Source organism: Triturus cristatus, chromosome 7 (genome assembly GCF_964204655.1).
Source record: "Triturus cristatus chromosome 7, aTriCri1.1, whole genome shotgun sequence".
Taxonomy (NCBI): domain Eukaryota; kingdom Metazoa; phylum Chordata; class Amphibia; order Caudata; family Salamandridae; genus Triturus; species Triturus cristatus.
In genome coordinates, this window is record NC_140590.1 from 74890056 (window position 1) to 74917967 (window position 27912).

A 27912-nucleotide genomic window follows, 5' to 3' on the forward strand; every position below is an offset into this window, starting at 1 on the left:
GACCACCACCAAGTGCGAGAGCATAACTGTTTTTCCCCAAGGCGAATTACCCCTAAGCGGTCAGGCCCCTCAACCCCCTCCTTCTGGACAGCCCGTCGGCACTTCACCCGCTTCCCCCTTTAAAGGAGAACAGCCCCCGGATCCTCTTGCGTACCTCTGGTAGCCACACTTCTCCTGAAGTGTGGCTGGGCGATGCGCAGTGTACTCGGCCTCCTGGCCCTTCCTCTGTTGCTTCTGCGCTGCTCCCGGGTTCGGTCCCGTCGTCCTTGTCGGGTTCCCGTCGTCTCCGCTCCTCCGCCGTCTGCTTCCACTCTCCTTCGCTGGGTACGGTTTTCGTGCTGGCGTCTTCCGGGTCGTCCTTCTTCAACGACGTGGAGGACACTGATAGGTCGACAAAGGCCGATGTCACAGGGGCGAACTCCGCCCCCCCCGAGTCCGTATCTTCGTTAAAGGGCCAGTCCCTAGTCTGCAATAAAGATAGAGAGTCACTGTCCCTATTATCTTCCTGAGCCCCGTCGAACCTGTCACAGCGCCACAGGGCATGTTTGCACACGTCACCTCAGGCCACATCCCCTCCTTTCACCACTGTGCAAACGTGCCCTGTGGCCATTTTAATTTGGGAGATTAAGTCCCCTTGAATCCTGAGTGTCCCTAGGGTCCAAGTAGCCGACTAGGTACCTCCAATAAGCGCCACAGAGCTGCGTTGCAGAGAGGTGTACAATTGGCACAGCCTGGGCCACCTCTCTGAAACACAGCACAGTGGTGCTTACTGGAAGCACCTGGTGGACTAGTTGGCGCCCAGGGTCCCTCAGGATTGAAGTGGAATCATTTCCCCATCTTAAAACCCACCACAGGGCGTGTTTAAACACGTCACCTCAGGCCTCATCCCCTTCCTTCACCACTGTGTAAACGTGCCCTGGTTCTGTTTTAATTTGGGATATTAAGTCCCCTTGAATCCTGAGTGTCCCTAGGGTCCAAGTAACCCACTCGGTACCCCCAGTAAGCGCCAGAGAGCTGCGTTGCAGAGAGGTGTAAAAAGGGGCACGGCCTGGGCCACCTCTCTAAAACACAGCGCAGTGGCACTTACTGGAAGCACCTGGTGGGCTAGTTGACCCCCAGGGGCTCTCAGGATTGAAGGGGAATTATTTCCCTAACTTAAAACACGTCACAGGGCGTGTTTTCTCATGTCACCTCAGGCCCTGTCTTCTCCCTTCACCACTGTGTAAGCATGCCTTGTGTCCGTTCTAAGTTGGGAAATTAAGTCCCCTTGAATCCTAAGGGTCCCTAGGGTCAAACTAGCCCACTAGGTACCTCCAGTAAGCGTCACAGAGCTGCATTGCAGAGAGGTGTAAAAAGGGGCGTGGTCTCTGAACACCTGTCTGCAATGCAGCTCCATGGCGCATACTGGAGGTACCTGGTGGGCTAGTTGGCCCTCAGGGACCCTCAATATTGAAAGAGAATTAATTCCCCAACTTACAACTCGCCACAGGGCGCGTTTGCACAATGGTGAAGGAAGGGGGCGTGGCCTGAGGTGACATGTCTGCAAACACACCCTGTGGCGTGTTTTAAGTTGGAGAATGAATTCCTCCTCAATACTGAGGGTCTCTAGGGGCCAACTATCCCACCAGGTACCTCCAGTATGCGCCAGAGTGCTGCGTTGCAGAGAGGTGTTCAGAGGCCACGACCCTTTTTACAATACTCTGCAACGCAGCTCCGTGGCGCTTGCTGAAGGTACCTTGTGGGCTAGTTGGCCCCCAGGGACCCTCAGGATTGAAGAGGTACCAATTCCTCAACTTAAAACACGCCACAGGGCGTGTTTGCACACAGGTCACCTCAGGTCCACCCCCTCCCTTCACCACTGTGCAAACGCGCCCCTTGGTGCGTTTTAAATTGGGGGATTAAGTCCCCTTGAATCCTGAGTGTCCCTGGGGCGCAACTAGCCCAACAGCTACCTCCATTAAGCGCCACAGAGCTGCTTTGCAGAGAGGTGTAAAAAGAGGCGTGGCCTCAGAACACCTCTCTGCAACGCAGCCCCCTGGCGCATCTTGGAGGTTCCTGGTGGGCTAGTTGGCCCCCAGGGACCCTCAGTATTCAAGGGGAATTCGTTCCCCATCTGCAAACGCACCAGGGGGCGCGTTTGCAGAGTGCTGAAAGGAGGGGGTGTGGCCTCCGGTGCGATGCCGATCTTTTTATTTTTTATTTTTTGAGAAGGGGAGCTGTGTGACCCCCCTTCTTTTCCTAATATTCTTGGCCCTGGGGACCCAATCCCCCAGGGCCTGCCCCCCAATTTTTTTTTTAAATCCCAAAATTGGGAAGGGGGCCACGTGGCCCCCTCCCTAGGCCTTAATTGGCCCCGGGGACCCCATCCCCTGCGGCATGGCCTTTTTTTTCTTATTTTAAATCTTTTGGAGGGTGGCTGCATTGCCCCCCTCCTCAGGCCACTTATGGCTCCGGGGACCCCAAGGCCCGGGGCCTTTTTAAAAAAAAAAAAAGTATTTATTTATTTTTTGCAAAGTTTGGGGAGGGGGCGGCGAGGCCCCCCTCCCGGGCCACTAATAGCCCTGGAGACCCCATCCCCCGGGGCTGGCCCTCTCCGTTGGGGGCTATGGGGGGTCCCCAATCCCCCCATGGTCCCGCCGGCTCCCTGCCTCCTGCGAGAGCCGGCATTGCTTTTCCACATGGGGAGCTGCTAATATGCAGCTCCCCGTGTGGAAAAGCAATTTGGTTTGAATTTTGAAAGAGAGAGCTCCCGTCCTGCCATAGCAAACTACAGTGTATCGGGTGTGGGAACCCCGGGACACTGCAGGAGCCGGCCCTGGGGGGTGGCGGACCCCAGGGCCATGACAAGGCTCCAGGAGGGGGGCCTCATGCCCCCCCTCCCACCATTTCCAAAGCACCGGGGGGTGGTGTTCCCAGGGCTGGGGGGTCGTCATGGATCACCCAATTTGAATATTTAAAGTGCCAGGGAGGTGGTGGTTCCCGGGGCGTGTGGGGGGGCTTGAGCCCCCAACACATGTTTCTTTAAAACAGAAGCCTCAGGAGGTGGCAGTCCCCAGGGCTGCGGGGGGGCCGTGAGCCCCCCCACATATATTAGCATAAAGCCCCGGGGGTGGCGGTCCCCAGGGTTTGGGGGGGCCTTTGAGCCCCACCCATGTTTTTTAAAGCCCCGGGGGGTGACGGTCCCTGGGGCTAGGGGGGCTGAGAGCCCCCCCACATATTTCAGAAAATCCCCAGGGGGGTGGCGGTCCATGGGGCTGGGGGGCCCCTCTGGGCTCCCCATTACTATAATATATTGCCACCGGGACTTGGCCCATGCTTCGTTTTTTTTCTGAGGCGGGATGCGCTGATCGTACACGCATTCCGCCATTTTGGCCTTGGGGTTCCTTGTGGGACCCCCTTAAGCAGGCCTAGGGCGTCAGGGTGTTTCTACCCTGCCCCCTTTTTGCGTTTTGGGTGTTTGTTTCACTACTTTCTTGTGCCTCGGTTCTACCGAGGTACAAGATGTCTGCCAACACTTCCTGGTTTGAAGTGTTGACAGCCAATTAGCATAAAGCTCGTGGTCAGGAGGATCCGCTGCCCTAGATATATATATATGTTTTTCCTATTGAATTTCTCAGCAACTACTGAATGGATTTTCACCATTTAACAAAAAGGCATGACCCTGAACCAAGGGCTACCTGTTTGCCAAATTTAGTGTAATTCCATTCATCAGTTCGGGCTGTAGCTGCGGCTAAAGTTTCCTATTGGAAATTGCATGGGGAAAACATGTTTTGGAACCCCGATTTTTTCTCGGCCCCCGCTTGACGAGTTACTATGAAACTTTCAGGATAGGAGCGGACTGGAGCGCCCCACGAGTTTTGAAAATTTTGCGAAGATTCGTCAACCGGCGCCAAAGATATTGGGAATAGAATGTTGCAGATTTCCTATGGAAAATAGGTCCTAACTATAACTACCTACTGGCGACCGCCAGTAGGTATTATATATATATATATATATATATGGAACAAACAATTCCCCAATCTTCTATGATTGAAGACCCGGCACTCGTGATCACAGGTATTCTTCCGTTTATTGCATGGTTACATTAAACACAAAAAACCACAGGGACGCGTTTCGGCAGTCTCACTGCCTTCTTCCACCTGTTTTGGTGCTTCCTTTAAAGACTTACAAAAATAATAAAAATAGAAGATGCCCTATATTCCACATTCACTGGGTTTTCACTCGTATGTGGGGGAATAACATTTATATTCCAAACTTGCTGCACAACTCAAATTTCTCATTGAAGTCACACGAGAGTAGAGCCTGCAAATACCATTGCTTTCAAGGTTTTACTAGCTGTGCTACTAAGAGTTAAGCCCTTAAGAGCGTTAAAAAAAAAATGGTCCCATCATGCATTTCTATGTTGCTTGCAAAACCCGGACTAGATTATTTCAAGTTCTTCAATTAAAAACAGCATGCTGAAGTGCACATCCTCATCCAAGTATAACCACCCTTTCAATGGAGCTGGGCACCGCTAAAGGCACTGGCCGAAGCAGCGGTGGTGTCATAGGATCCTATTACTACTGCTTATTTGAACTGGCTACATTGAACACGCAGATCAATATTTCGGCAGGTTAAAGTTGCCACCGTAAGTTTTCATCCCTGAATTTTGGACATTAAGTGCAAGTGAGGTGTTTCTGAGTGGTACGGCGAAAACGTCCTTGAAAACAGAAATGCCTGGAAGGAGTTAATGACTATTGCGGGGTAACTGCGCTGGAAAGAATTTGGTTTAAAGTGACAGAAAATGTGACTTATTGGACTTTTAAAAAAGAACTATTATCACAATGCCGTTTTTAATTGAAGAACTTGAAATAATCTAGTCCGGGTTTTGCAAGCAACATAGAAATGCATGATGGGACCATTTTTTTTTTTTAAAACAAACTTAAGGGCTTAACTCTTAGTAGCACAGCTAGTAAAACCATGAAAGCAATGGTATTTGCAGGCTCTACTCTGGTGTGACTTCAATGAGAAATTTGAGTTGTGCAGCAAGTTTTGAATATAAATGTTATTCTCCCACGTACGAGTGAAAACCCAGTGAATGTGGAACATAAGGCATCTTCTATTTTTATTATTTTTGTAAGGCTTTAAAGGAAGCACCAATATGGCGCAAAACAGGTGGAAGAAGGCAGTGAGACTGCCGAAACGCGTCCCTGTGGTTTTTTGTGTTTAATGTAACCATGCAATAAATGGAAGAATACCTGTGATCATGAGTGCCGGGTCTTCAATCATAGAAGATTGGGGAATTGTTTGTTCCATATTTCTAGCGCTTGTGGTAGCGCTACTTTTTGTGCACCACCAGCGATCAGGCATCACGCCAGCAAAACCACAGTTTTTTATGTGTATATATATATATATATATATATATTCACTGAAAAAAACATAGGTTACACACACGTTATAGTTAGCTGGACATTTCACTCATACAAAACCAATGAAATTCCCCCGTTATAGTTAGTTCAGCTAACTATAACTCGCGCGCCCGCAATCCACTGCTGATGACGTCACTTATTACATGTCAGTGACATCACTCATGACATCTCAAATGACATCACTCATGACATCACTGATGACATCATCCATTGAGTATGTGTTTCTGAACAATTTTAATATGTTTAATATTTAAAGGGAAAGGCCTGTTGAAGAATAAGTGGGTGTACAAGTGTGTAAATGGATGATTTTCTGTGGTGCGTAAGTGACTCTATAAGTGAGTCATTAAATGTATCTTACTGCAGGCTTCTGACTAAACTGTGTAAATGTCTGTTTGTGTCTTCATGTTGGTGTATAAGTGGCGTCATGGTTTTGTGAATAGCTATATGAGTGTCTATATGAGTTATTGATTGCTTATCTGAGTATCTCTATGGGTTCCTGAGTGTTTGTGTGGGTAGGGTGTGTGTGACTCTGTGACTAGATGTGTGAGTGGGTGATTCTATGGGTGCATGGTTTTAAGAGTGTATCTGTGATGGACTGTATGTAGGAGTGAGTGTATGTATGGGTGTGTTAGGGATTGAATGTATATCTCAATGATACATTTGTGAGTAATTACATATGTGAAAGGAAGTATATATGCGTGTAAGAGTATATAAGTGGGTAGATGTGAGAGTGTGTGATTGTGACAGTGGCTGTATGGATGATTGTGTGCTTGTATCAATGATTATATACGAGTGTAAGAATGTGTTACTATTTTTATGAGTAAGTGAATTTGAGTGTGTTTAACTGTATAGGTGAGTAAATTGGACTGTGTTTAATTACTTGTACGACTGACTAGGTCTGTCAGTACCTCAATGGTTGATTGGCGGTGTGTGAGTGTCTATAGACGCGTATAAATGCATATGCTAGTCTTGTATGGAGTGACTGTAAATATGAGTGACTGTACAGGTGAATGAGTGGAGGTGTATCTAGACCTAACAGTTAATAAGTGGGTATGTAGTTATTGGTATTGGAGTATGTATGGTTTTGAAAATTGAACTCTGTAATTTTGAGTCGGTGTATCAAAGGTTATATTAGGGTGTGAGAAGATGCACTAATTTATCACATGGATGATGTCATCAGTGATGTCATGAGTGATGTCATTTGAGATGTCATCAGTGATGTCATGAGTGATGTCACTGACCATGTCATGAGTGATGTAATATGTGACGTCTTCAGCAGTGGATTGCGGGCACGCGAGTTATAGTTAGCAGAACTAACTATAACGGGGGAATTTCATTGGTTTTGTATGAGTGAAATGTCCAGCTAACTATAACGTGTGTGTAACCTATGGTTTTTTCAGTGAATTTGCAAGGTTTTTTAAATGCTAATTCCTAACTATAACGTGTGTGAAACCTATGGTTTTTTCAGTGATTTTGCAAGGTTTTTTAAATGCTAATTCCTAACTATAACGTGTGTGAAACCTATGGTTTTTTCTGTGCATTTCAAAGGTTTTTTAAATGCTAATTTATGAATGTATTATTATAATATTTATTTATTTATTTTACATTATGCTACCTATGTATATAATTATTGATTTACTGCATCCTGCAATATGGAATGGCTAACCTTTTTTTAAATTTTTTTAGATATAGTTGAACAGAATAGTTAATATCTCCTACAAACCTCTAAACATTGTTTTTTGACCGTGCGCTCACCGTACGCTTACGGTGCGCGCACGGTTCGGTACGCATACGGTGCGCGCACGTGGTTTGCATGCGTACGTGCTCCGTGTGCACATGCGTACGTGATTTACGTACGCATGCGTACTTCGTCCGTGATGCATGCGAGCGTGCTACGTACGCGCATGCGCGCGTGTTCTTTTTGCGCATGCGTGCGTGCTCCATACGCGCATGAGTGCGTGCTCCGAATGCGCATGCGCGCGTGTTCTTTTTGCATATGCGCGCGTGCTCCGTACGCTCGTCCTACGTACGCGCATGCGTGCTTGTACCGTGCGCGCACCGTAAGCGTATGGTGCACGCACGGTATGTCATGTGATCAAGAAACAACACTTTTCATTGGATTATAGTAGTTTTAGTTCCAGAAACTTCTAACACCACACCCACTCCCCTCATTTTTTCTTCTGATTCCCTGGGAGAAGTAGCTGAACTGTTTTTGTGATACAATGGCAGAGCAGCAGTCATCTTCTGGGAGTGAGCAGGAGACTCTTGTGAGACAGAGACAGAGGAAACAGAAAGATTCTTTTATCTGGCAATATTTTACATTTCCAGAGGGGCAGAAGAAAGTCAATGCTCCCAAAGTCAGCTGCACTCTTTGTAGTCGTGTCTTATCCAGAGGAGATCCTAAAAAGAAATACTCTTTTAGTATCTTTACTATAATCAGGCACGTTAGGGATGTACATCCAGTGGCTTATGCTCGACCTGCTAGAGAAAACCCTCCTGCAGCTCAGCTGAGCACATCCACAGTAGCTCAGCCGAGTACATCATCGGCAGCTCAGCCGAGCACTTCATCTGCGGTGGCAGCTTCACCTTCTTCTGCTCCTCTGGACATTCACCCTCTGTTTGAGAGGGTGCATATACGGTGCAATACGTGTAATGCTCTTCTTGCTTTGGGGGAGACCAGCATTCCCCGAATAGATATCAAGATACAGCAGCACATGTGCGGCACCCTATAATTTTTGACATTCTTTCCTTCCTCTGTCCCTCAATTAACACAACGGCTCTTTTTAGAGCCACCTAACATCTAAAAATGTTTTTTTTTATTTTTATTTGTATTTATTTTTCCCGCCATGCGCGCACCGTGCACGCACGGTACGCGCACCCCTTGGTTTTTTAAATAAAGTTAAATGTTTTTTTCACCCTTCATGGTCCTTTAGGGACCTCTTGTCAAAAGGTAGGGGGCCAGGAACTCTGTACCCTACCCCCTTTTCACGTTCTCCACCTTTTTTTTAAATGGAAACACACATTTCTTTTTTTTGCATATTTTAACCCTTTCTAAATGATTTCTACCCCCAACATGACTTCTGCCTGCTAGCATAGCATTAGATCATGTAACAGTTGTGTGTGCAGAGACGTCAGAAGTTCAGCACATAATGTTTCTAATCCAAAGAGCAAGAGTACATTTCACAGATGAAGGGAACAGAGTCTTCCTCTTGATCTTTAGACACTGGATCGATACTTACTTATAGGTACCAAAAAACACTCAATTAACACAATGGCTCTATTTAGAGCCAACCTACACCCAAACACTTAAACTTTTTTTTAATTCTATTTTTTTTAAAGATTTTTTTGTCGCATCTCTATGCTCCCCTGCGTAGGCGTACAAACTGCAGCCATGAGCCAGCGCAGGCTCCCTTGCACCATGGTACAAGGATGCCTGCGTGGTGGGGAGATTGTTCTTGTGCAGGAAGGGACACCTTCCTGCACAAAAACAATCACAAGAGGCTTTTTCCTCTTTCAATGCGTGCTGTAAAATGGAGGACGCACTAAAAGAGGAAAAAACGAGGATAAATAAAAACATTTCTCCTCGTTGTGCCTCGCAACACCACCTCTAGGGTGGTGTAGCATTCACACGCATCTCCAGAGTTACGATTTATCGTAAACCTGGAGATGTGTCTAATTCTTTGTGTGTTGCGTGGGAACACCCACAACAACACCCATGGAATGCCCCTTCAACACACAGTGCTGCGTGTGAAGTGGCTGTATTTATGTGGAGATGACAAGTCACGCAGGGTGGCTTTTCCTCTCCTTGTAAATATGAAGGAGCTCCCTGCGCCATCAGTACGTTATGAAAAGTGACGTAGTGGTGGCGCAGAGGCCTTGTTAATCTGCCACAGAGATGTAAAGGAAATTAAGGGTAAGACAGACAAAGGGAGAGAGACAGAAACAGAGACAGAGAGCAAGGAACTGAGAAGGAGTAAGGCAGTTAGAATGACTGAGACACATGGAGACAGGGAGAGATACATGGTTGAAAAAGTTGTGATGGAGGCAGTAAACCTAGGGGAGTAGTATAGAAGGAGTGAGGGAGTTACGAAAGAGCAGTAAAGGAAGAATACAGAGAGATGGGGAATGAGAAAAGCAGAGTGAGGAGAAGTGAAGAAAAGGGAGCATGAAAGTGAAGGGGTGAGAAATACAGATATTTCAAACTTACCTGACCAACAAAATAACTTAATTAGAAATAAATGTTTTTATTTAATTGCTAGAAAAAAGGATTACATTTCCTAAATTTTCTTTCTCGATCTGAAAAAAAAGAAAAAAAGTATTAATATTTTACAATACATATTAGAATACAGTACACATATTTTCATATTTAACAAAGTAATTTTTTGCCCTTTTTTTGCTGTTTTCAGAATATATTGAATTTCACTGCAAATTGTGATATCAATTGCATTCATCACTTAACAGCGGGCAAAAAAATTAACAATCTGAAAGATTGTTTAAAAAAAGCCCTGAATCTCTTCTCAGTAAAACAAACCTTGATAGAAATGTAACATATATATTAAAAATATCTTCTAAGAACAATAACTTTGCAATAAATAACGTCTGTAAATCTTGTTGCTTAAGCTCATACACCAAAATAATATCTGTCAAAGAAGTCCACAATAGAAATTTTTACCTTTCCATGAGGCAAAATGGTAATTTTTTAATTCTTTTTTGGTGAAATAACCAATGGTAATCCAATAAAATCGAAATAATGGCTTCTTCAGATGCTGCAATTTGTATCTAAAATTTTAGTTTTAGAAAAATTAAGTAGGAATTTGGTAATTCTGCAGGCAAACGTTGCTTGAAAATCAATTGAGAATCATTACACAGTGTCCAGCCTTTTTCACATTTTAGATAAACTGTGCAATGACCAGAAGTTATACAAGGTTCATAATGGAAAATTATAGCAACTGCAACAAAATTTTTCCTGATATTGATAATTGATGTCCTGTAAACTTCTTTATTAAAGTGTCCAATTTTGTTCCATCAGCTCTACAACGTTGCATCATTAAAATTACATACTGTCCATATTTATTTAAATTTACATTGAGAACATGTTGTGACTTGCATCTTTAACTAATTTACTAAAAGTCACTGATTTACTCTCTGGTAATGTTAAATATATGAACCTTTCAGAATCAACATTAGAGCTGCATGTGTTCAAACAGTTTTGAGTAAACTGTGTACATCCTGAACATACATCTAAAAGATTTCTAACATCAGAAGCACTTTCTATTTTAGTTTTATCATTACTCAGCTTCTCAAAAAGAAAACTCAGCAGAGAACAGAATCTTTTTTCATGATTTAGTATTATCTGCTCTTGCAAACTTTCAAGATAAAATACAACATTCAGCACTACATTAGCGTAGCAGTTGACACCAGAGCTATTTTCAAAATGACAACCAACAACCTCTTCAACATTGTCCTTTTTCTTTTTGCTTGGAATCACATCACTCTCCTTTTGTTTTCTCTTCTGTACATCCTCATTACAGATATTCTCAATTCTCCTTTTCCGACAAACAACACGTTTTTCAAACACAGGATACTGACCTAAACGAGGAGCATAGCTTCTTCTTAATCTATTATATTCCTTTACACAGTTTGCATCAGCACTAACTTTTGACTCATCAAAGTCTATCATGAATAAACCAGATATTTTTTTCACGCGTGACAAAGCAACTTATGCCATACCTTCTTTAAACACAGTAGATCCAATGTTTACAAAAGCACTATCTACAGTTAATCCTTGAGATTTGTGAATAGTTACAGCATATGCTAGAGAAAATGGAAACTGCTTCCTACGTACATATAAGTCTTTCACAAGCAAGAAACGAACTGAACAACGACAAATGTCTTTAACCCCTTCGATGCTGCGCAGATTCCGCCGCTGTGCTGGCGGAATCTTGCGCGGGCATGGTCATGACGGAATGGTTCCGTCATGAGCACAGCTCAACCGTGGGTCATGACGGAACCATTCCGTCATGAGCACCGAAGGGGTTAACCTCTTCAATCTGATCAAATTTTATTTGTAAAAATTAAATTCCATCTTTTTTCTGGTAATTAACAAAACCCACAACTTTACCCATAGCTCCATTCACTAAACCTTTTTCTACATCCAAATTACGTCTTAAAATTACTCAACAGTTCATACATATATAAAGATTTTTTTCTGAACCTGCTGTTTTCGATATGTTTTTCTCTAGAGAATCCAATTTAGTTGTCAATTTGCTTGTCAATATAATAGTTATTCCTTCATGTTGTATTTTATCCACAGCTTTCAGTTTTACAATCTCTTCATTTTCCAATTTCAAAAGTTCTTGATTGAATATAGAGCATTCATGTAGTGTTGGCATTAAGCAGATTACAGTATTTTTTCCAGCAATTTTCTAGTATATTTTCTCTGGAACTATTTGTTCTGTTGGAAACAAATTACGTAGCAATCGACTCTGTAAAGCTTTTCTGCCATGTTCTGTGAGTAGTCCAATTCTGATATCTTTGAGAATACTTGCATAATCATCATCATTTGCTTGCCGCATATTGGTAATGAGTTCTTTATACTCAAAGTATGTCCAAATATTCACATTACCTATACTTCCTAACAACTTTTTTGTGTCTTCATGTGTAAGAGTCTAAAATACTGGTTGTCCTTTAACTGGAGTGAGCTGCAGTAGATCCCCAAAAACTATAACATGTTTTCCTCCAAATAGCACGTCATAGTTTGTCTTTAGAATTTGCTGCATTCTTAAATGCACAAAGGGAAGCATTAAGTTTGATACCATGCTTACCTCATCAATAATGAAAACTTTCATTTTTTTTAATACTCTTGCAACTTCAAAACATGCTTCTCCTGTTAGCTTGTGGTATTGTATTTTGTTCTCATGCTCTACTGGTAACATTAGCAAACGATGGAGGGTAATTCCTTTTATGTTATATGCTGCTAACCCAGTTGGAGCAGTAACAACACAAGACAAAGTTGAATCAGTTTTTTTCTGTAGGTAGCTTCTAATTACCTTAATCAAGAAACTTTTTCCAGTTCCAGCTTGTCCACTCACATACATTCTGATTGGTTCAAATGATGTGCATGAGCACTCTTTATTTTCATGTAGGTATCCATGATCAATTTGTTTTGTGACTTCCTCATAAATTTGTTGTTGTTCATCATTCAGTTGCTGTTCCAAACTTGGTAAGTTTATTAAATCTTCCTGAGCTTGATTCATAGCTGTTTCCACTTCAGTCATGGCTATTGCAGCTTCATTTTCTACGATTGGTTGTCCTAGGGGATCTTGACTGAGCGTCCCAGAGCTTTGACTGTCTTGAGAACTGTCTCTAGCTACTTCAGCTGCAATTGTTGCTTCTTGTTCAATTTCTTCATTTAACATTTGTACATAAGTTGTGAAAGTACTGCATTCTATGGTATCTTTGCATGCATTAAAGGAATCTTCATAGCTTTGAAAATGTCCAAGTAATTCATCCTCTGAGCGCCATGGTTTAAACAACTGCAAAAGTGCTAAGTGGTAAAATTCCTTCTTGTCAGTAGTGTCGCAACTCAGCTTTCTGTGATTAATCAAACTTCCTTTTGTTTGTTTTACCAAAGATCCTTCCTCACCAATGACTTTATATTTTCCATTGTTGAAGTCTTCTGTGGCATTCCGTTTATAAATGTAGTTCTGCAGCAATTCATAGAGACACATGTTCTCAAAATGATGACTTCTCTTTGGGTAATATGTGTCCAACATGTTTGTTCTTAAAATGTCTGTACTTTCAGGTTCGGACTCTGCTAAATATTCAATTTCTCGAATAGATTTCAGTACCCGATTTTGCATTCCTGCAAGGCCTAAACTTACCCAAATTATTCTTCTGGATTTGGAGTACAGACTTGCAGATTATACCCTATCTGAGCATTCGTAAGAGCCAATTTCTCTATGCAATAACATCTTTAAACTGAAACAGTATAGCTTTTTACTGACAGTCTTCTCGTGAGAAATCTCTTCCCACATTTCTTTCAATTCCGTTTTCTCAGATTTAGTGATGTAAGATGTGACATACCGAGCAACAGCAATAGAATTGTCAGCTACATACTGTATATCCATGTTAGCATTCCAAATGGATAAAATGACTGGGTTGTAGTCATTCATATATTTTGACTCTTGTTTTCTTCGTAGGTTGTAGGTATTCTTAGGTGATTTTCTTGTAATAGTATGTCGCACAGCTGACATAAAACTGTTTACTATTCCTTTTGAAAGAACAGGTCGTGGAAATCCAAATCGACATTTTGTGTAGAATTTATCTTTACTCTTGTACTTTCGTCGACAGTATTTTCCACACCGATGACTTTGGAAACGTAAAACTTGCACTTTTAAATTTTTTCTTCCTTGCTTTTAGGTATAGCACATGTTGCATATCCTTCAATGAAAGATAAAACTGCATCATCAGAATCTGTTCCAAATTTTGGGGCATCCTTGATCTACAACCGCATATGAATATGAGGAGCACCTCTTGCTTGGTACTCTTTTCTCCAAAAGAAATCCACAACTTCTCCAAGAGGTGGATTTTTTTTATTGCAGATGAAGTACATCATAGCCTCAAATCTATGATTGAAGTATCTGCAAACATTAACCAGATCCAATGAGCACAATTCTCCTGCTGTCTTGTATTGGATGTTTTCAATATTTGAATTTGCCTCTCGAAGAAAATCCAGTAAATCATCCCAAGCGTACTCTGCACAGCTTAGGGTAAGGAACCATGTAGGAGTTCCTAAATTCCGTAACATACATTTCAATTCTCCATGGCGTCGGTACCAATATTCATTACTCCCACGCTGACAAGCCATTAGATTAATCAATTGAGATTCCAAATGATCATCTCGCTGTTGCACTTTGTTCAGAAAATCCTTTGCAGACACATTATGTAGATGTACTCCAGTATTCAAAATGTGATTTACCGCATAAGATAGTGCTGATAAGTCACTTTCAAATAAAAGATGGAATAAATAAGGAATACTTTGACGAAATCTTGGATCTTCTGCATATAATCTTGTAGTCCGATACTCAGAAGCAGGAATCTGTACTGGACGTTCATCATATCATCCACCTTTTCCTGTAGGAAACAGCTGGGGAAAACAACGAGCTTCCAAGCTCTCCTCCCATACACTCATGGGAGTTCCTTTTGCTTTTTTCATCTGAAAGAGATCAATAGTGTTTCCCATAACTTCTTTAGAATGAAGAGGATGTATGCTGAAATGTTCATAAATTTCTTCTTCTTTTGACTTATCCACTTTTTCAATTTGCCCAGTTGGTATTCCTGTGTCTGCTAGTAAATCTTCTTCATCTTCATCCATATAAATTGATTCATACCATTTATTATTTCTTTTCAAATATAAATGTGCTCTTTGTAATTTTCGTACATCCACCAGCTCCTGCCAAATGTTCTTATTCTTTGTAGGTACACCATTAACCAGAATAACTAATGGTTCAATTTTCAAACTATCTGCATCAATTGTTTCAATATTTTTTTTCAAATCCAATGGCAAATAGACAACTCTTCCTTTTAAACCTCTTTGTAAATCTGAAGGAGGTAATTTGCCTGTTTTGGGCTCCATACGAACTATAGTCTGAAACGGATGCACACATTGAATGAGTATAGACTCATACGTATTTAAATCACTAAGTTCTGCAGGAATATCAACCAATTCTAAATTATTATGTACAGCTCTAGCAGGCATTTTATGTTCTTCTAACTTGTTATAACAGTATTTACAAATACGCTGATCTTCACCTAAATGAAAACAATTTTCCAGAAACAAATATGTAGCAAAATTCTTTCACTCATAATTATTTTCATTTTCACTTTTTTTATAGAGATCAACATTCCTTGTTTGATTTTTGTAATGGCTTCTCCGGCAACAAATACAACAAATATTTGGTCTTTCATTAGAGATGATAGTAAATTTTGTCATTTGATCTTCAAATGTTTTACTAACAGTGGGTTCTACATTCTCTTCCACATTTTCTTCAATAACTGTGTCATTTCCTGCACTTTCTAGCTCTGGACCAAAGTAACAAAACTCAATATCCTCACAAACCTTCTTCACATCGGTTACAGATCCACGGAACAGAGCACTATTCAACTCATGTAACTTTGGTGCTGGACTTTTAGCAAAATACAATCTTCCCACAAACTTTCTCATTTCAGTATGATGAACTGCCGGCATCCTAAAATGGTGAAAAAAACTTTGACAAACTTTCCTAGAAAGACAAGCCAGAGAATGTCCTTGCAAACCAGTATTCTCTATCACTCTGCATGGATCTAGTCTTTGAAGCACCTTAATCTTCTGTTTAACACTCTTTTTACTATATTCTCTTAGAAAGTCCCTAAATTTATCAATAGATTCCTGTCGTACAGTACAAATACTACTACAATTCCAAATGTACACTGGGGCTTTAGGACGTCTCCCCATAACCTCATCAGCTAACACTTCTTCCTCATTTCTTGGAACCATTTTTTCCTTTTCCATTACACAACCATCCTTAACTTCATATGCTCGACCACTGGTGTCAACTGCATGCAGCAAACTATTACTTTGAAGATAACTCTCTTCATTAAAAAATGGTTCAGTACTTGAACTATGCTTCCATTCTCCTAACAACACTTTACAAAAGTTTTTTTTTCACTTCTCTTTTTCTTTTGCTTTTTGACTTCATTACATTCACTAATTTATCTAATGTACGGATCTTGTTCAAAATTAAAATGAATAGTTTCCTTTTTAACTCCAAAGCCTTGGCAACAATTGTTTCATTATGTTTCTTTTTCTTATAAAATTTGGCTTTCTTCCTATATTTTTTCACATCCTTTAGCAAATTGAACATCACTATTCTCTCAAACATTTTTCAACGAATGTTTTTAAAATCTATTTTTCTTTTTAAGTCATTCTTTCTTACTTCTGTTTCTACATTAGCATTTAGTATATTCTGTCGATTGTCTTGTTGTTTTCTACTTGAAACACTATTTCCAGTGCATATATTTTTTACATTTTTTCTTTGCTTGAGGATATTTTTTAAAAAATCCTTAGTCTGCTTACCAGAAGGCTGTTTCTTTTTTCCAACATGAGGTTCTTCAACTAATTTTTTTTGTCCAGTTGTCTTCAAATATAGATGTTGTTGCTGTTTGTTTCTCTTTCTTGATGTTATAGGCATCTTTAATTTATTTCAGTCTTGTTCACCAATACCTGAAAGAAACAAAAAAAAAAAATACCTTTATGTAATTTATATATATTCCTATATTTTTTATGAGCTTTTCAAAACATATCATATGAGCTATCACTTTCCTACGACTGCAAGTCTTACACAATAAAAGCTACACGAATTAAATCTCTGAAAACAATTCCTGTGTGCACACAGACTCATGGTGTGATTCTAGGCAGAAAACAATATTTGATTGGCAATTTCAAAGCACATTTACTACTGTGGTTGAGAGCCTGACACATTTTCCTTATAGTTTAGAGAGACAGAAAAGAGCACATGTCCTAACAGCTACTTGAGAGCATGAGCATGTGGAACCTGGGTGAGTGATTAGACTAGAGCAAATGAAATGAGCCTTGGTGATGTTGAATGTCGTAGCGTTATACCCTACTATCTGAAATACCACACAGTGCTGAATACTTAGCATGGGAGTGCAGGAGAAGCAACTGCCTGTGTGCTGAGAGCATGCTTCTGGAGACTGTGTATTGTCAGGTGCAAGAGAGATCTGCATGGACGCTTGCACAACTGCATGAAGACTGCAGAGTTGTATGTAAGAGTACATGTGGGGTAAGGGTTAATTGGAGTTTTGAACACGTAGGATCTACCTCAACCATTACAGGAGTGTAAGGAAAATCTACCCAGTTGTTTTCAAATGGGTTAGCATTTACTTCTCATTTGTGAGATATTAATTTGTGCTGAATGCTAGCCATCACAGTTCAAGAAAACAAGCTGCCCCTTTCCTGCGAATGCAAGTCTTACAGAACCAGACCAACACGAATTAAATCTCTGACAACAAATTCCTGTGTGCACACAGACTCATGGTGTGATTCTAGGCAGAAAACGATTTTTCATTTGCAATTTAAAAGCACATTTATCGCTGTGGTTTTGCAAGTGATAATTACTGTAAGAGCCTGACCCATTTTCCTTATAGTTTAGAGAGGCAGAAAAGAGCACATGTCCTAACAGTTACTTGAGAGCATGAGCATGTGGAACCTGGGTGAGTGATTAGACTAGAGCGAAGGAAATGAGCCTTGGTGACATTGAATGTGTTAGCGTTACACACTGCTATCTGAAATACCACACAGTGCTGAATACTTAGCATAGGAGTGCAGGAGACGCTACTGCCTGTGTGATAAGAGCGTGCTTCTGGAGACTGTGTATTGTCAGGTGCAAGAGAGATCTGCATGGACGCTTGCAGAACTGCATGAAGACTGCACAGATGTATGTAAGAGTACATGTGGGGTAAGGGTTAATTGCAGTTTTGAACATGTAGGATCTACCTCACCCATGGCAGGAGTTGAAAGAAAATCTACCCTGTTGTTTTCAAATGTGTTAGCATTTGCCTCTCATTTGTGAGATAGAGATTTCTGCTGAATGCAAACCATCACAGTTCAAGAAAACAAGCTGCCCCTTTCCTACGAATGCAAGTCTTACAGAACCAGACCAACACGAATTAAATCTCTGACAACAAATTCCTGTGTGCACACAGACTCATGGTGTGATTCTAGGCAGAAAACGATTTTTCATTGGCAATTTCAAAGCACATTTACCGCTGTGGTTTTGCAAGTGATAATTACTGTAAGATCCTGACACATTTTCCTTATAGTTTAGAGAGTCAGAAAAGAGCACATGTCCTAACAGCTACTTGAGAGCATGAGCATGTGGAACCTGGGTGAGTGATTAGACTAGAGCAAAGGAAATGAGCCTTGGTGATGTTGAATGTGGTAGCGTTATACAGTACAATCTGAAATACCACACAGTGCTGAATAATTAGCATGGGAGTGCAGGAGAAGCAACTGCCTGTGTGATAAGAGCGTGCTTCTGGAGACTGTGTATTGTCAGGTGCAAGAGAGATCTGCATGGACGCTTGCAGAACTGCATGAAGACTGCACAGATGTATGTAAGAGTACATGTGGGGTAAGGGTTAATTGCAGTTTTAAACATGTAGGATCTACCTCACCCATGGCAGGAGTGGAGGAAAATCTACCCTGTTGTTTTCAAATGTGTTAGCATTTGCCTCTCATTTGTGAGATAGTGATTTCTGTTGAATGCAAACCATCGCAGTTCAAGAAAACAAGCTGCCCCTTTCCTACGAATGCAAGTCTTACAGAACCAGACCAACACAAATTAAATCTCTGACAACAAATTCCTGTGTTCACACAGACTCATGGTGTGATTCTAGGCCGAAAAACAATTTTGCATTGGCAATTTCAAAGCACATTTACCGCTGTGGTTTTGCAAGTGATAATTACTGTAAGAGCCTGACACATTTTCCTTATAGTTTAGAGAGGCAGAAAAGAGCACATGTCCTAACAGCTACTTGAGAGCATGAGCATGTGGAACCTGGATGAGTGATTAGACTAGAGCAAAGGAAATGAGCCTTGGTGATGTTGAATATGGTAGCGTTATACAGTACAATCTGAAATACCACACAGTGCTGAATACTTAGCATGGGAGTGCAGGAGAAGCAACTGCCTGTGTGATAAGAGCGTGCTTCTGGAGACTGTGTATTGTCAGGTGCAAGAGAGATCTGCATGGATGCCTGCAGAACTGCATGAAGACTGCACAGATGTATGTAAGAGTACATGTGGGGTAAGGGTTAATTGCAGTTTTAAACATGTAGGATCTACCTCACCCATGGCAGGAGTGGAAGGAAAATCTACCCTGTTATTTTCAAATGTGTTAGCATTTGCCTCTCATTTGTGAGATAGTGATTTCTGCTGAATGCAAACCATCACAGTCCAATTAAACAAGCTGCCCCTTTCCTACGAATGCAACTCTTACAGAACGAGACCAACACGAATTAAATCTCTGACAACAAATTCCTGTGTGCACACAGACTCATGGTGTGATTCTAGGCAGAAAACGATTTTTCATTTGCAATTTCAAAGCACATTTACAGCTGTGGTTTTGCAAGTGATAATTACTGTAAGAGCCTGACACATTTTCCTTATAGTTTAGAGAGGCAGAAAAGAGCACATGTCCTAACAGCTACTTGAGAGCATGAGCGTGTGGAACCTGGGTGAGTGATTAGACTAGAGCAAAGGAAATGAGCCTTGGTGACATTGAATGTGTTAGCGTTACACACTGCTATCTGAAATACCACACAGTGCTGAATACTTAGCATGGGAGTGCAGGAGGAGCAGCTGCCTGTGTGCTAAAAGTATGTTTCTGGAGACTGTGTATTGTCAGGTGCAAGAGAGATCAGCATGGACGCTTGCAGAACTGCATGAAGACTGCAGAGATGTATGTAAGAGTACATGTGTGGTAAGGGTTAATTAGAGTTTTGAACATGTATGATCTACCTCACCCATTGCAGGACTGTAAGGAAAATCTACCCTGTTGTTTTGAAATGTGTTAGCATTTGCCTTTTTTTTGTGAGATATTGATTTGTGCTGAATGCTAGCCACCACACTTCAAGAAAACAAGCTGCCCCTTTCCTACGAATACAAGTCTTACAGAACCAGACCACCACGAATTAAATCTCTGACAACAAATTCCTGTGTGCACACAGACTCATGGGGGCCTATTCACAGAACTAAGTTAAGACAAAATCCTAAACTTACTACTTTTGGTATTCACAGAAGTTAGGATTTTGTCTTAAGACAAACTTAAGACAGACTTAAGACAAACTTAAGACAAAATCCTAACTTAAGTCTGTCTTAAGTCTGTCTTAAGTCTGTCTTAAGTCTGTCTTAAGTTTGTCTTAAGTCTGTCTTAAGTCTGTCTTAAGTCTGTCTTAAGTCTGTCTTAAGTTTGTCTTAAGACAAACTTAAGACACAATCCTAACTTCTGTGAATACCAAAAGTAGTAAGTTTAGGATTTTGTCTTAAGTTATTTCTGTGAATCGGGCCCATTGTGTGATTCTAGGCAGAAAACAATATTCCTGGGTGATACCAGTACACCTTTACTTATGGTGAAGACATACTCCATAATATCTGACAAGGTCAAGGCAGTTAAATATCTTCCAAAACATAAAATGTAAAACACAACTTTAAAACAAGAATCTCATTTACATTTTTTTTAATCAAAATGCACCACATACATCCCCTCTCAAATTCATAACTCACCTTTAAAAGTAGTTAGTTGAGAAAGAAATGTGGCACTCACACAGCCGATTATCAGAGCCAGAATCTCTGAACTGTACACCTCTCAGCAGAACCAGTAAATGGCAATGTTTCCCTCTCTTTTTTCACACATATACATGTTAACTTCAAATCACAGTGCTTCCCAATTTTTTTCAAATGGAAACACACATTTCTATTGGTTGCAAATTTCAACCCTTTCCAAATGATCCCTACCCCCAACATGACTTCTGCCTCCTACCATAGCAACAGGTCATGGAACACTGGTGTGAGCAGAGAGGTCAGAAGTTCAGCACACAATGTTTCTAATCCAAAGAGCAAGAGTGCTTGACTTTTCAAACCTAACAGCAAATCCAAAGTAATGTTCTGTGGGAACACATTTTTCTGAACCAATACAAAACATGCTTTTAAAAATTTAAACTTACAGCCTAGTTTTTAGTGTAGAATGATCTTAAACAGCCAATGAGCTCTTTTTATCTAAAAAAAGTTTGTAAGCCTCCATTTTACAACTATCTTTCTTTTCATATTGCCATTCTACTGAAAGACACCTTCTGAGTGCATCCAGATCTCCTTGAAAGATGTTCACAGTGTGGATTGTAGGTCATAGCTATTGTTGCAGGGATTCTGCTTATGCACAGAACTATGCGCAGGAACCCAGGACCTCAGAGAATTGTGGTGTACCAAAAACTCCCCTCAGAACCCAGAACCCCTTATCCGACTAGCTTAGTGTCCCATTCATTATCCGAGATCTAGCTCGGCGGTCCCAATGTATAGACAACCCAGAACAAGCGACTTCGAATATTCTCAGGAATGGTGGGAATCAGAAATACCTTTTCGTTATTATTCTCATATCAGTCCACAACAGAATAAACAGACACCGTTAAAGTTTAAAGAGTTTAATTTATAAACCTCGCGTCCTAAGATGCAGTATTTTGGCTAACATAAGCAGACACATGGTTAAGATCAGAACCATCAGCATTGTTACAATACCATAGAAAATGAAAGGAGCAATCATAATAAAATGACAGTGGAAAGCAGCCACCCTCCTTTCGCTAGTAAACTAATAGTATTATTATTAGACTATTAGAAGGTCTCTAGGCTTGAATGGGGAACCCCATACCGTATAGGTCAGCTTAGTGGAATCACATCACAGGATCAGCTAGGCTCTCTCCTGGGAACACTCTTCTGCCGACTGACTCTAAAACATGCTGTACTGCAATATTAAAAAGCACTCGTCTTTCAGGTATCTGCAGCTGCGTGCATGTTATGGCTAAATAGTGGTACGATCAACCTGAACACAATAACATGCACCGTCTAGTGACCCAGACTCGTTCTTTACACAGTGTACAGACCAAGGTCACTGCTCACTGTTAGGGATTTTAAACAACAGACAGTTCTCATGTGAAGCAAAGTCGAGTAAGCATTTCTTTTAATTAATAACATGTGACTACAGTGTCGCGTGCAAAAGCAGCAGAAGCGGCAAGATGGCTTTCTAACATCTAACGCAGTTGTGCTAACTTAGCATTGTACATAGGGAGATAGGTATCATCACCACACCCCCCTTTGATCGGACCACTAACCACTAGGGGCGCACTTTCAAGAATGCAGAGTTCAAGTTCGATAGAACGGAACCAAGGGCATGAACCATAAGTCCATATAAGGTGAGTGAAAAAGTTCGAAGAAAAAAATAAAAAGGAAAACGATGTTGTTAGGAAAAAACCTCCTCAAAAGGAAAAAAGCAAAACATCGATGGCCGTACCATGAAATGACGAGGGCACAAAGTCAATTCATCAGGGTGTAAGCACAATAAGTTGCAACAGCTTCCAAGAGAAAATTATTGGAACGGTCCGCAAAAGTATCTGCCATCCAGTTAAGCAAGGGAAAGGAACACACGTGTTCCTCGACTAAAGGAGCCTCAAGCACCAAACTTGGACAACAGGCGGGTTCTTCAAGATAACTCCGTTCCAAGATGTCAGCAGCCGCCTTTCCGATGTCCCAATTCCCAAGGACTCCATGCGCAGCCGCACAGGCCATAATCCCGATACCAGAACAGTCCAACTCATGAACCACTAAAGGGGTCATCAGCTGTCCATAATCCGGAGCAGGAGACACCGATGACGACAAGCACAAATCCAGAGCCCACTGGAATGGACAATCTAGGCAATGAAAAACAGGTTGCACACAAGTAAAGAAGGGAAACCGGAACGACAATTTAATAGGCGCTGCTTAAGGTCGCCAACGGTAAAGTGCCATAGTTATCAAGCATCCGGTTACGCAGATGGAGCAGCCTGGGCATGCTGCCTTGAAACGCAAGTTGTGCATCCATTGTGCAGCACGCAAATCAATAGAAGCACCCCAGCTACAAGGGCAAGAAGCAAAGGGAGACCTCCGAAGACTCTGGAAAAAATAGAATGAAAAAATGCGGGGATCACACCAAAAATAGTTTGAAAGGAGGTCACGAGGCCGGAGCCCACAATTTTAAAAAAATTAACCGAGTCACTAGTTGACGAGGCATTAAAGATAGTCTGAATCAGGGTTACAAAATGTAGTGGGAGATCAGTATTTAAAAGAGCTTGTACTTCCGTGCGTGTGTTAGCTATGTGAAGGACAAATGTTTCACGGGATGAAGTCAACGCGACTTCTTTCTGAGACAATGGAGCCCTTATTCTGCTCATCTTGTTGAACTCTGCTTTCATGGTTGGAATAGAAGGCCAGATAGAAACATCGAGCCGGCCATGCGGGGGTGGGAAAAGAACGTTATTGCAGCAAACTACTCACTGTGATACAGTCACTATGTAAGGAATGCCCACTAACATCCCACAGCAAGCTTCATTATTTAATATCAAATAACTACCGTTGGCAAGCAGTGTAAAAGACGGTGTTATAACTGGCACCAGAATCCCTTTCAGGATGCACGCTAAATTAGGGGCCTGTACATTACAAGCACCATGTAACTGAATATGTCTACAAACTACAGAATGATCTGGAGTGGAAGTACACTCCTCTCCTTTCAAGTAAACTTCTGCGCTGTCTCTCACACATCTATACGTGAATGGAAGTGACCAAACTTCGTGCAGGAAGGCAGAACCAAGTTGTTCGTATCTGCCAAGAGCATAATGTTTCATGCACAAACTAAACTTAAACAGGGGAAAAGGTAACATGATCAACCCGTGGATAAACCACACAGCAGAATTTAATTCAGCAACAGAGAAAGGTAAAGGTTCTAACTTCTCAATGTGCAGCAGTGAGTAAGTAGCATCTTTCATGGACATAAACTGTTGCTTTGCAGTTAAATTAAAAGGGAGGAACAAAGATGAAACATTCATGTAATCCCAAGGTACCTTCCCTGCCTTTAATGTTTGCAAGGTCCACGTAAACTGCATAATAGAACGCAATTGGTTTTGACCATGATACAATACAGACAAATCATCCTGCACAATGTCTAACACAGATGACACAATATTATCTAAAGTATAAATTCTGGAAGACAGGGTGTTAATGCTATTATCTATTACAGCCAACACTTTCTCCATATTGGCTTGATCAATAGCACGTAATCTGGATGCAGCCTCAATCTGTGCCAGCTTCCAAACTTTGTTGTAAACAGCATATACCCATCTTTTGGACCTGCCAATAGCAGGACCCTTAACAAAATCATTCAAATCTATTTTGTCGTTTAATTTAGATAAATGAAGTTTAACAGATGCTAAAGTAGAATGTTGCAGCCATGATTGGCATAACTTCCCCACAGAGTAGGTAGTTACACTATGAGAGGATTCAAAACGTGGGTCCACACGCACTTGTGTATACCCCCGTTTGAAACCTAGAAACCGATGTGGACAGACATCTGAACTTGTCTGCCACACCAACCACCCTTCCGGATTCAAATCAGTAATGCTGAATGATGTGTTGGACACGTATGCCTGCAAGTTAGAAAGGGAAAGATCTGTATGATTACCCCAACCAGGGTAAGCACCCAGATCCGGAATCGAAGGTAAATTTAATTTTTTTGTAGTACCCAATCCAAAACAGGTGGTCTGAAAAATTGAAGAATTTAAAAATAACATATGATTCGGGATAAGACAGGCACGATGCAAAGCTTCTGTTCCCTGTACCTGCCACAGTTTAGAACCCCAAACCGATTTAAGATCGATAGTAGCCTTCCACAGATCATTTCCTCCAATTGCCAACTCGTCCATAAAGGACTTGGAATACAACAATTTGGTGTGTGTCAGTCTAACTTTAGAAGCAGACTCAGGCGCTACCTTAAAATAAAAAGAGGCCGGGTTTGATACACTGAAATTAGAAAAATACGTGTATTTCTGCACTAATATGACTGAGCTGCCCAGCCTAGGTGCGGGACAGTGTTCCCATTGAGTGTAATTTACAAAATTCCTAAACGTATTTGCTTTGTGCAGGAAGTGTGTGCCATAATGTTGATAGCAGAATTGCTCATCATAATTTGCAGTATCTAAATACAAATCTTCAGCATCAAATGCAGCATAATATTTCAAATCAGAAAATAGTGCTTCAATGGCTTTAACATCCTAATCATCCGAGTGGATGTTCTGTTTAACCACATCACCCATAGAAACACGAAATACATTCGGCACATTAATTACTTCAGTGGGGCCATGAATTTGAAATTTAACAGCATCCCAGGTGATCCCATCACAGACAGGCCAGGCGGTAATGTTCACAAATGTCTGGTCTCTCTTCATGATATGTGATGAGGAGTAGGGGGCCAAAGTTCCATCAATTAGACCAATTGTAGATCTTTCTTTTAGGTAGTGTCCATTGATAAGTCTGAAAAACACTACCACAAAGCCAATGGACATAAACAAAAAAATACTTAGGAGCACCAGCCAAATGTAAGTCCAAGGGGGAATCAAAAAGGTCTTTTGAACCAGGCAGCAAAAATGGAAACCTTCGACGGGACAATGGAAGTCATAGAATTATTGTCAAAAGAAGAACGTGACTGGGTAATCACAGTTGATTGCAAAAGAGGCACCGGGACTTCTATAGGATAAGCATACTCAGGATCCTCAGGCAGATCACTAGCCGTCGGTGGTAGCAAAGGACCAGTGACTGCATGCATCTCGACGGCAATATCAGGCAAGGTGTTAGAAGCAGGGGCTACAACAGAATTTCTCAGCATCGAAGGGCAAGATACTGCTGGTGTCATACTAAGAACTATCAGCCACTCGCTGTAGCTTGACATTGTCAATAGAGATGTACCTGTTATCCTTGCGACCAGGATGTGGAGGTAAAATGACTGTACGAGTACCCTGTACTCCAAGCACCGGAACCGGTGCACGATAAGAGGGGCCAAACTCCTTCTTGTTTTCCACCTTCTCACGGACCGGGTCACCAACTCGAGGTAGCCAGCCGACTACCAGAATCTGAAGTGCAGCATCAGATGTGGAGGGTACGTGTTCCTTCGCTAGAGTGTCTCTGGCTTCTTGAAGATTCTGCAATCCAGCACAGTGATCATCTAGGTCAAAGGGAGCGGCCGACGCCGCCATGTCTAGACCATCAAGGTCTGGGACAAACATTTGTATGCCAAAGAGCATCATGTATGGGGTCCGCCACCCAGAGACCTTCTAGGGAGATTATTAAGTGCGCGTTGGACGTCATACAAGTGGACTAGCCAGTTCCGGCCAGTACCTAAGACCCTGGCTGTCAAAGATTGCTTTAAGTCACGGTTCATCCGCTCCACCACACTATTGCCCTCAGGCCGGTATGGAGACGAAAATTGACATGGACCCCCAAATTTCTCATAGCTTCTTTGTACGCCTTAGAGGCGAACGCAGGGCTGTGATCAGAATGAAAGGTATCACACGCAAAACTTCCAACAAAGACACGCAAATCCTTGATGACATTACAGGCATCAGCACTCCTTTGTGGTCACACCCACAGAAAACGTGTGCACGAATCCACTGCAACCATGATGTACTTGTACGCAGTATCAGAGGTAAAAGGACCGCAATGATCTAAATAAACGCAAACAAGTGGTTTATTAGAAATATACAACTGCGTTTGTGGTGGACGCGCTGCAGATGAAGGTTTGATCTGCTGACAGATGTCACAATCAAGAACATAGGCGCGTGCTTGTTTGTATAAGCCGAACCACCAGTAACGTTGTTGTAATAAAGATACCGTAGCCGCAACACCGGCATGCGCGGACGCCATGCCCTCGTGGGCTGCTGATATCAAAGATGGTCTGCAGTCCGCGTTCGGAATCAATCTGTCACCAACGTCGTTAATCCTCACTAACGGGACGTTATCAGGACTTAAGTGATAATGGTAATGAGAGGGGAAGCCTTTTGGAAAGCCATTCCCCGTCTCTGTAGCAGCAATAGCCGCCAAGATGTCATCATCGATCTTACTTTTGGATCTTGTAACTGTTGCTACTAAGTATGTCGCCACTGCGGTTTTTGCTGCCTCGTCAGCTAAACTGTTACCGACAGCATGGACGCCAACACGTTGGTGACCAAGACTGTGAATTACATCCACTAGAGGCAGACGTTCTTTAAGATCTGCCACTCGAACCCAAAGCAACTTATGCTTAATCGTGCTACCTTTGGAATCATCGTAGTCGTTCTGAGACCAGAAATGAAGATTATCGTTGTATGCTTGGACACAATAAAACGAGTCACTCACTATAAGAGTAGTGACTTGAGGATCAGCAAACTCCAGTGCAAGCACCAGAGCACGAAGCTCCGCCAACTGCGCGGTACAATCACCCAATGTCTGTGTATGTAAAACATCGGAGTGGAACTCACCATCTACGAATGTACCCACCACAATTGCGCAAGCCGCTGAATAGGCGTGCTTTGATCCAGTTGCGGGCTGCGCAGACCCGTCAGTGTAAATGACACAATGGTAATCCTCGAGCTGGCACATAGACACAGGAGGTGGATGAACGAATTCATATTGTAAGAACTCCTGAGTCTGTAATGCCGCGTCAAAGATATATGTGACGTCTGGCGAAGTCAAGGAAGTGGCCCATTGTATCCACCTTGGATGCAAAGCCTTAGAATTAGGTACACTAGCTTTCGTCACTGCCTTGAGGGCAGGATATGGTGTCACCACCAGCATACGTTTCCCTTGTGATAGCGCACGTTCTTTCAGGATTGCCAT

At 41.9% G+C, this 27912-nt stretch overlaps 1 protein-coding gene across 1 annotated transcript; it reads right to left on the bottom strand.

Moving 5' to 3' along the window:
- Positions 1-103: 103 nt before the first annotated feature.
- Positions 104-27912, bottom strand: LOC146808856 (uncharacterized). Its single transcript, XM_085614791.1, has 2 exons — positions 26683-27912; positions 104-466 (listed from the first exon to the last, which is right to left on the bottom strand). The coding sequence occupies exons 1-2, from the start codon at positions 27910-27912 to the stop codon at positions 104-106; spliced, it is 1593 nt and encodes a 530-aa protein (XP_085470917.1).